We start from the raw sequence: 11,088 nt of genomic DNA on the forward strand, positions 1-11,088 counted from the left end.
AAAGAAAATTTCTTGTTTAGCTCTTTACAGACCAGTTTCCTTGAAGTTAACACAACAACAAATCCTCTATTAACAAAAGTGAAATTAACTTTCAGCTGCATAATTTTAACTCAGCTGTTGCTGTTGAGATTCACCAGTCCTTGGATCGTTTTGCGTTTTGCTCACCAATGGCATGATTTTGAGACAACTGCATTTTGGTTTTGACAAAAAAATCAGAATTATCATTAGAGAGATCCATGAAGATTGATGTTGTAGTTATTAGATTTTTTATAAAACGTTTTCGTTCCTCACTCTTTCTTCGATACAGAAATCACAAAACTATCCTCTTGAAACGAACTGTGATCTTGAAAACATTAACAAAATTTGTAACCGGAGAAAACCAAACCATATTAGTCAATAATTTGCATACCGGACCTGGTATTTATTAGATTGTTTACGTAGAACCTCTATAAATTAATACTCGATTAATTAATACTCCCTTCGTTTCACAAAGAGTGTCGTTTTAAGGTTTTATTTTTGTTTCACAAAGAGTGTCGTTTTATATTTTCAATGCAGAATTTTAAACAATATTCCAGTTTTGACCTTATTGATTTAATGTATTAATTAGAGAAAAAAAATTATTTAATGCATTAATGAAGGACAAAGTAGTATTTTTAATAGTTTTCTTAATAAATGTGAAAAATGTCAGAATGACACTCTTTGTGAAACGGAGGGAGTAATCAATATAAATTAATAATTTTTTTTGGTCCTAAGTCAGACCAATGTAAAAATACATCAAATTCGATAAGATAATAAGATAGTAATTTTTTTAAAACTCCTATATAAATCTATTGTCCCAACATAAACATAAATTAATAATTATATAAATTTTATATATATATAAGATACAATATACTAAAATATGATTAATTTGTTGTTTGTTATTATTTAAGGTTGAAATTTTATTGAAAAACATCTATTTACTTATTTACATCAATAGCTTTAATGCTGTTCTTTTGTCTCTATTCAAAATTTGTTAAAAAATATAGATGTGATAATTAATTTTCTTACGCGTAACTGTTTTGAAATATAATGTGATATTGTCTTAAATTTCAGTATCAACATTAGAGATAGTAACCATGATTTTTTATTAATTTTGTACTAGTGAATATTTGTATTCTTACATAAATAATTCAGCCCACAATTAACAAATAGAAATAACTATTCTATTGCAATTGCTATGATTAGTGATCATAATTTAAGTTTGTGCATGTTATTTTGTAAGCATATGAGTTTAGATTCTTAAATTTAACATTATTTGAAAGAAAAATTTTACGAAGAAGATGGGTGAAAAAATAATTTTCCTCTATAAATTAATAATTATTAATTATTAATTTATAGATAAATTAATATCACGATAAAATAATAAAATATCATAGTCCCGACATTATTAATCTATTATATAATAGGAGAGTTTTCTCTCATTTTAGAGTGTCCACATCAGCATCATTAAAAAGAGTCTATTTTAAATATTTATTTATTAAAACATAATTATATTTATTACTATATTTCAAATTTATATCAGTAAATTTTAATACTAAACTCATAAATTTAGAATGCTATACAGATTAATGAATAGAATAAAATTTAATTGATATAAACTGGACTATATATATATATATATATAAATAAAAACAAGATATTGTTAAAAACTGAAAGAAAAAAAGTTAGAGAAAACAACAATAATAAATTAAGAAGATGATGAAAAAAATAAAAATAGAAAAAGGAAAATAAATAAAAAAGACATATATGAATATGAAGAAGTAAAAGAAGAAGTATACATACACCAGATAAATAAAAATAAGAGATGAAAAAAAATTAGGAAAAAAACTAAAAAAAAAACTGAAAAAAGAAGATAAAGAAAAACATAAAGAAAATAATAAAGAAAAAGAAGAAGAAGAAGAAATCGAAGACGATCAAGAAAAAATAGAAAAAATAAATAAATAACAAGAGGAAGAAGAACACGAAGCCGATGAAAAGAAATTTTGGAAAATACGAAGATTAGAACATTAAAAATAAGAAAAAAGAAGGAAAGATGAAGATAATAAACTATAAAAATATGAAAATAGAGAAAAAGAAAAAAAAAGTTAAATTAGTTATTCAACAATTTGTAATAATAGATATTATTTTGTACTTCTTTTTTCAAATTTAACATCAACATATAAATCCGGGCAAAGCACAGAATCAATATCTAGTTTATAGAAGTTTTAGTGTACTTCAGAATTTTTGGGCCTTAGGTTTGGTTAGCGCCGACTCTATATTGAGTGATTCGTATAATTGTATCCGTCTGTCTCTCCCTCAGATCAGCCAATACAGCACGATCATGATGAAAAGAGGAGTAAAAATTCTAGATTCCGTCCCCATTGATCTCTTTCTCGAGATATTCTCGAGATTGCCTTCAAAGTCCATCTCTAGGTTTCGTTGCGTGTCCAAGCTATGGGGTTCCATGCTTCATCGTCAATATTTTTTTACAGAGTTGTTCTTGACGAGATCCTCGGCTCGTCCACGTCTCTTATTCATCCTCCAAGGACTCCGCGAGTGTAGCGTATTCTCGTCGCCTCAGCTTCAGAATCCATACGGGAAGTCGTCGTCTCTTGTAGTATCTGCCGATTTTCACGTCAAGTTCTCTAGAGACATGTGGCCTGCAGAGTTTTGTGGCTTTACCTGTGGTTTGATATATTTCTATAGCATGCGGATCTCAGAAAAGAAGGGTGATGATAAAGTGCCTGTGATATTTAACCCTACAACGAGACAGTATGCGAGCTTACCGGAAACGGACAGATTTTCTAGAAGCTTTTTAGGGTTTGATCCGATTGACAAGCAATTCAAAGTATTGTCCATGCCGTTTCCAAAATTTTCTAATGATCATAGGATTCTGACATTAGGAACTGGAGAAATGAGTTGGAAGAAGATCCAATGTCCCTTAATCCATTATCTTTTGAGTAAAGAGATATGCATCAATGATGTTTTGTATTATTTAGCTGAAACGTCAGATGATGAAGAAGTCTCTATTATAGTAGTTTGCTTTGATGTTAGGGCTGAGAAATTCAAAATCATTGAGGTAGAAGAATCCTTTTATTATGCTACATTGATAAACTATAAGGGCAAATTAGGTGGGATTAGACAAAAGTATGATGGAGATAGCAATACCTTGGAGTTGCATATGTGGGTTCTAGAGGATGTGGAGAAATGGTCAAAAAATGTGTACACTTTGCCGGCTGATAAAATCGTTGACTTCCGCATTGTTTCCGTCGTTGGAGTGACAGCTACGGGTGAAATTGTTTTGTCGATGAGACATACATCTAAATCGTTTTATGTTTCTTACTTCAATCCCGAAAGAAAAACTCTCCAACATGTTGAAATTCAAGGTTTTGGAGCATACTATGATGAGAATCGTCATAGAGTTGTTACCTTTGTAGACTACGTAGAGGATCTTAATGTTAACGATGCAAAGTACCTCAAGTCAAGCCAATGCTTAAATATCACTAGGCAAAGGCCAAAACTACCAAAACCACAAAACAGAAGAAGAAGAAACAGAGGACAACCTTGAGTGAGGACAGGTGTTGATTTGTTGTTGGAGGATAAGCCAAATTCATGCATGTCCAAGAAGAGTCTACCTTGTTTTGGCTGTGAGTGCGTGTGATCACTTCTCATTAATTTACAGGTGTGAGCTTTTTCACTCGGTTGGCTTATTAGCGGTTTTTGTTCTTTCTTGTTATCAAGTTCATGTCCTAATTGTTACACATATACTTTGGAAGCAAAAACTCTTTTTCCTTAATGTCAATATTCTCTGCTATGGGATATGAAATGCTTCTTTCTTTCTCTCTGCATGCATTTTCTTTAAATTTGGATTCTCAGAGATAGAAGTAAACACTTTGACGGTGTAAGAGAAACTTGGATTCAAATTAAAGTCCAAGACTTAATTTCAGAAAAAAAAATGGCCTTGGTAAAAGGTTAATTGGTGGCTCTGTACGTAGCAGAAACGAGGAAAGAAATTTAAGCACAAAAAGGGTTTCTTGTAGTCTACGTCCAGAAGAAGAAGCAGAAATAAATTGTGCTTATTGTCTTACTTGAAATGCAGAGATCACCAATTTCAATTTTTTTCTCGTCTCATCGCCAAATCCATCTTTCCAAACCATATCCACATCCTATAAGATTCATTTGTTATGATGATAAAACCAGACCAAGTCTTTACCTTTCCCTATAATTTCCTCCATGGCTGTAGACTTTATCTGACCTAAATTTCCTCAAGAGTCTCAATTGGCTCTTGACCTCCTATTCCAGTTTCTTAATTGATCGTCGGTTCCTTTTGATTATCGAAGAATTTAAAAGCTTATCCTTAAACAATAAAACATAAGAGAGAAGGTACAGGCTCCTTGAGAAACCTATTAAAGTAATCAAGGAAACCCTGGAGAAAGTTATGAGACTATTTTAGAGCAGAGCCGAAACAAAAAGAAATTGGATATCATCAAACATGTGAGGTCTTCGTAAAATGACATAAACTTTAGGCTGAAGAAGACGTCAATATCAGCTGTTGATGTTGAGATTGGATCTTTTTTGTTTTGACTCTCCAATGGCATGTACTGAGACATAATCACCATATATGATTTCTGAATCCATATAAGACTGCATTATAGATTTTGACACACAAAGAAGGATTACCATGTGAGAGATGCATGATTATCGATGATAAATTTGAAGGTTCTTAAAGAGAAGCAAATGTGTGAAAGCATACCATGACACGATACTTGTAGAATACGTAACAAGCTACACATATCCCTGAAACTGCAGCTAGGATGACAAATGTTGAAGAACCATCCGGTTCTTGATGCGCATCTCTTTGTTATAATATTGATCTTGAATTGTTTCAAAAGAATCTGAGAAAGTTTAGATCTCTTTATTGTTTCTTTTCGACGGATACAAGTGTCTTGTTCTTTCATATAGAGACGATTGCCAGAGCATTTGCAATCAAAGTCTCCCCATTTTTTCTTAAACTTGCATCCACCACATTGACAAGCTGATTGCACATTCATCAACGTCTAGTAGATGAATCAGTTTAAGATAGGGAATTTTGAAATTTTAGTGGGAGAAAAAGCATTCAACTTCACATTTAAGACCATCTTCTTTAAAGCCTAGTCAGTAAAACCTCTAGGGATCATGATATTTTATTAATTTATCGTGATTTTAAATTTATCTATAAATTAATAATTATTAATTTATAGAGAAAAATTGCTTTCCGCATATAATTTTCTAAAAATTTATTTAGAATATTTTTATATTTTAAAAGCTAACAAATATTATAATATAAATTATGATTAAAAATCCTAACTATCACAATAATATAAGTTTTCACCATATTGGATTGTCTATATAAAAATATACATGTTCATAAGTTTAAAATTTATAAAAAAAAACTATGACTACTATGAATATTATTGATGATAAAATTGAAGATAACACTACAATACATTTAAAAACATTTACATGTAAGAAAATCAATTATCACATCAAAAATTCATCATAAATTTTGAATGTATATAGTAAAACAGCAATAAGAACTACTGATATAATATTTAGAGAGATGAGAACCAATCAAATTTCAACTTTAACTAAAAACAAACACATTAGTCATATTTTAAAATATTAAATTTACATATATTTACGTAAATTTATATAATTATGTTTTTGTTGAGACCATATATTTACCTAAGGGTTTCAAAAAAAAATTATTATCTTATCGAATTTGATAAATTTTTACATTAGCCCGACTTGGGACCAGCAAAATTTATTAATTTATAGTGATTATTAATTTATCGAGTATTAATTTATAGAGTATTAATTTATAGAGGTTCTACTGTAGTTGTGAGATGTTCAAACCAAATTACGAGTTTTGCAAATTGGAGAAATCACAAAACTATTCTCTTGAACCGAACAGTGATCTTGAAAACATTTAACAAAATTTGTAACCGGAGAAAACCAAACCATATTAGTCAATACCATACTGGAACTCGTATTTATTGGATTACCTTGTGGTACTTCAGATTTTTGGGCCTTAGGTTAACGCCGACTCTATAGTGAATGACTTGTACTCGTATAAACGTATATCTCTGCCCTCTGATCAGCCAATACAACACGACCATGATGAAAAGAAGAGAAGATATTCTAGATTCCATCCCGCTTGATCTCTCTCTGGAGATATTCTCCAGATTGCCTTCAAAGTCCATCGCTAGGTTTCGTAGCGTGTCGAAGCAATGGGGTTCCATGCTTCATCGTCAATATTTCACAGAATTGTTCTTGACAAGGTCATGGGCTCGTCAACGTCTCTTAATCACTCTCGAAGGAAACGGCGAGTTTAGAGTCTTCTCTTCGCCTCAGCTTCAACATCCATATGGAAAGTCCTCTTTTGTAGTCGTATCTGCCGATTTTCATGTCAAGTTCTCCTTGCCTGCAAAAACTTGTGGCCTTACCTCTGGTTTGATCTGTTTCTCTTACAATTCAATAAACAAGGTTGAGAATGCATTGGTGCCTGTGATATTTAACCCTACAACTAGAAAGTATGTGAGTTTACCTAAACTGACAAACAGTTCATGGTACAAAGCGTTTAATATCTTCTTAGGGTTTGATCCAATTGACAAGCAGTTCAAGGTATTGTTCATGCCTTATCCAGAATTTGGTAATGAAAATAGAATTCTGACATTAGGAACTGGAGAAATGAGTTGGAGAAAGGTCCAATGTCCTTTATCCCTTTATCCTTTGAATAAATGGATCTGCATCAATGGGGTTTTGTATTACTTAGCTGATCGCATGTCAGATGGTAAATGGCCTTCTTTAATGATAGTTTGCTTTGATGTTAGGTCTGAAAAATTCAAATTCATCGAGGCAGAAGAATGCTTTTATGCTACATTGATAAACTATAAAGGTAAATTAGGTGGGATTAGAGAGATTTATGATAACGATAGCAATACTCTTGAGTTGCGTATGTGGGTTCTAGAAGATGTAGAAAAACAGGAATGGTCGAAATACGTCTACACTTTGCAAGATGATGAATTCGTTGACCTCAGTTTTGTTACCGTCGCTGGAGTGACAGAAACAGGTGAAATTGTGTTGTCAATGTATAAATCTAATCTGGTTTATGTTATCTACTTCAACCCCGAAAGGAGTACTCACCAAAGTATTGGAATCCAAGGTTTTGGAGACTCAGACTACAATGATGTGAATCGTCATACTGCTTCTGTCTTTGTTGACTATGTAGAGGATCTTAATGTCAACGATCTAAAGTACATCAAGTCAAGCCAAGACTTAAATATTTTTGAAGAATAAGCAGCAGAACAAGTACGAATTATTAGCAAACCTTGAGTGAGGACAGGCGTTGAGTTTTTGCTGGAGGCGAATTCAAATTCATGTACAAGAGTCTAGCTTGTTTTGGCTGTGATCAGTGCGTGTGGCTTAGCTGTTCTTTATGGTTATCTTGTTCATGTCCTAATTGTGTTAGACTTTACTTGGGAGCAAAGTAATGTTTTATTTTACATTGATTGAATTTTCATAAACTCTTTTTTTTTTGTTCATAATGTCAATATTCTTTGTTATATAGTACGTGCTATGAGATATGAGACGCTTCTTTATTTCTGTCTGCATGCATTTTATTTGATTTGGAATTCCCAATGAATAAAAGGAAACGCTTTGATTAGTGACCTTGAAAGAGAAACTCAGATTAAAAATTCAAATCTTAGCTTCAGAAAACAAAACTGGCTTTGGTAAAACGTTTCTTGGTGGCTCTGTAACAGAAACGAGGAGAGAAACTTAAGCACCAAATGGGTTTCTTGTAGGGTACGTCCAGAAGAAGAAGCGGAGATACATTGTGCGTCAAGGTTCTTAGAGGTTTACAATTATATACTCCAAGAACAGAATGCTTATGGACAATCTTTAGCAGGAGAGGAGAGTTTTCCAAGGACAACTCAAAAGTCGATTTTCCATCTCTCTTTTTTTCTCTAGCGCTCTCTTTGCGACGAACATATCTTAACAGGAATTCATATATATTGTTGGATTAAGCTTGAAGAAAGCTTAAACAACAAGTTTCTAATAGGTTTAGGAAAAGGAAATTTCTAGGAGTTATCTAGAATGTGTTTAGAAGTTATCTAAACATATAAAAGGTTTTATCTAATTGTATTAGGATTTGAGATTTACTCTCTATATAAGAGTTACCAAAGTTGTGGTATACCTTAAGAGTTTTGAGAGAGAGATTAAATGGCTTTAGGTTTTGAGTTAAGTTTCCTAAAGATTTATAAAAGAAGAGCTTTTATATCCTTGATCTAAGTATTCTAAACTCTAGATTTGGTATCAGAGCTAAGATAATCTAAAACAATGGGAGATCTCGTTCCAGTTTCTCGAGCAAAAGAAACAAACACATCATCGATACAATGTCCGATGTTGAATTCAACCAATTATACAGTTTGGGCAATAAAGATGACGATACTTCTCAAAATTCACAAAGTCTGGGAGGTGGTAGAGACGGAAACAAATGAAGGTGACAAAAACGACTTGGCCATCGGTTTGATCTTCCAATCCATACCTGAAGCACTTGTATTACAAGTTGGAGAACTTAAATCAGCGACAAAGGTTTGGAACGCCATCAAAGGACGTCACGTCGGAGCAGAAAGAGTTAGAGAAGCACGGTTACAAACCCTAATGGCTGAATTTAATCGCTTAAAGATGAAAGATACAGAGACCATTGACGACTTTAGTGGAAAGTTATCAGAAATCTGTTCAAAATCAGCTGCTTTAGGAACCAGCATAGAAGAACCCAAGGTAGTGAAAAAGTTTCTCAAGAGTATACCTCGGACGAAATATATACATATCGTGGCATCGCTTGAGCAAGTACTTGATCTAAATACAACAAGTTTTGAAGACATTGTTGGACGTCTAAAAGCATACGAAGAACGTATATACGAAGAAACAGAGGAAACTCAAGAGGATCAAAGCAAGCTAATGTATGCGAATACAGAAAATCAGCAAAATCGAAATCAAAGCTATGAACATAGAGGCAGGGGTCGTGGAGGACGTTTCTATGGCAGAGGAAGAGGACGAGGAAGATCGTATGAGCCAAGAGATTTGTCTAAAGTGGTGTGTTATCGATGTGACAAGACAAGACATTATGCGTCAAGTTGTCCGGATCGGCTACTCAAGCTTCAAGAAACACAAGAGAATGAAGAAGAGGATACTCAAGAAGCTGAGAAACTAATGGTACACGAAGTAGTGTACCTTAATGAGAGGAATGTGAAGCCGAAGGACTTTGAGACACGTTCGGACAAGGTTTGGTATCTAGATAACGGGGCTAGTAATCATATGACTGGGAATCGAAATTGGTTCACAAAAATCGACGAGATGGTCACAGGAAATGTTAGGTTTGGTGACGACTCGCGTATTGATATCAAAGGAAAAGGCTCGATCTTATTTGTGGCCAAAGGTGGTGAGAAGAAAGTACTAGCCGATGTGTATTACATACCAGATCTTAAGAGCAATATTATTAGCTTGGGACAAGCTACTGAATCAGGATGTGATGTCAGAATGAGGGAGGATTACCTGACATTACATGACCGAGACGGAAACTTGCTTGTAAAAGCAAAACGATCTCAAAACAGGTTGTACAAAGTCAATTTGGAGGTGGAGAATACGAAGTGCCTACAGATAGTGACATCAAGAGACTCAAGATGGCACTCCAGACTAGACCATATTAGCAATGAGAAAATCAAATCAATGGTGAAAAATAAATTAGTTGTCGGAATATCTAGTGCTCCAAAAGAAAAGGAAACGTGTGTGTCATGCTTACTTGGGAAGCAAGCAAGGAAAGCCTTCCCCAAAGCGACTTCATATCGAGCATCTCGAGCTCTAGAACTCGTCCATGGTGATCTCTGCGGTCCTATATCACCTCCCACAGCTGCGAAGAAGAGATATATATTTGTGTTAGTTGATGATTACTCTCGCTACATGTGGTCACTATTGCTCCAAGAGAAAAGTGAAGCGTTTGCGAAGTTTAAAACATTTAAAGCAATGGTTGAAAAAGAAATAGGAGCTGCTATCAGTACTTTCAGAACAGACCGAGGTGGAGAATTCCTATCCCAAGAGTTTCAAACGTTCTGCAAGCAAAAGGGCATCAGTAGACACTTAACCGCACCGTATACACCGCAGCAGAACGGAGTAGTTGAAAGGCGGAATAGGACATTGTTAGAGATGACCAGAAGCATCTTAAAACACATGAGCATGCCTAATTATCTATGGGGAGAAGCTGTGAGGCATGCGACCTATCTTATAAACAGAGTGGAAACAAGATCCTTAACTGATCAAACACCATACGAAGCACTCAAGAAGAGGAGACCAAATATTGAGCACCTACGTGTTTTTGGATGCATAAGCTATGCAAAGGTTGAGGTTCCACATCTGAAAAAACTGGATGATAGGTCGCGAATGCTTGTGTATCTCGGGAAAGAACCAGGAACGAAAGCTTACCGCCTCTTGGATCTTACAAAGAAAAAAATCATAGTAAGTAGAGATGTGATTTTCCACGAAAGCAGGGGATGGCAATGGAGCAAATCGGATACAGAATCTCATATGGAACCAGGGATTTTTACGGTAGACCTTGGAGAGTTTGTAAACAACACGACTAAGGAGAAGGAAACTATCGAAAAAACAGGGGAAACCAAAGAAGATGATGATGATTCTGTTGAAGATGTCTCAGACGAAACAGAGATTATGGAACCAGAGCAAATCGAACCAGTGTTAAGAAGATCAACAAGACTAGTAAGAAAACCGAGCTATCTGAATGATTTTGTGATGCTATCAGAGATTGAAAGTGAATATCTCTTGTTAGTAATTAATGAAGAACCATGGGATTTCAAAGAAGCAAACAAATTGAAGGAATGGAGAGATGCTTGCAAAGAAGAAATTCTGTCAATAACAAAAAACAGAATTTGGAGTCTAGTTGATCTTCCCGTTGGATGCAAGCCGATCGGATTAAAATGGGTCTTCAAACTCAAACGCAATTCTGACGGCAGC

General features: G+C 34.0%; 1 protein-coding gene and 1 pseudogene across 1 annotated transcript; both read left to right on the forward strand.

Annotated features, from left to right (window-relative positions):
• Positions 1 to 2,365: 2,365 nt before the first annotated feature.
• Positions 2,366 to 3,477, forward strand: LOC18991985 (annotated as a pseudogene).
• A 2,700-nt stretch (positions 3,478 to 6,177) lies between these two features.
• Positions 6,178 to 7,359, forward strand: LOC18991986 (putative F-box protein At1g30925). Its single transcript, XM_006415331.1, has one exon. The coding sequence runs from the start codon at positions 6,178 to 6,180 to the stop codon at positions 7,357 to 7,359; it is 1,182 nt and encodes a 393-aa protein (XP_006415394.1).
• The last annotated feature ends 3,729 nt before the right edge of the window (positions 7,360 to 11,088 follow it).

Source organism: Eutrema salsugineum, unplaced genomic scaffold (genome assembly GCF_000478725.1).
Source record: "Eutrema salsugineum unplaced genomic scaffold, Eutsalg1_0 scaffold_5, whole genome shotgun sequence".
NCBI classification, from domain to species: domain Eukaryota; kingdom Viridiplantae; phylum Streptophyta; class Magnoliopsida; order Brassicales; family Brassicaceae; genus Eutrema; species Eutrema salsugineum.

Coding starts and splice junctions, on each gene's coding strand:
- LOC18991986 (XM_006415331.1), top strand. CDS start 6,178: ATGATGAAAAGAAGAGAAGATATTCTAGATTCCATCCCGCTTGATCTC.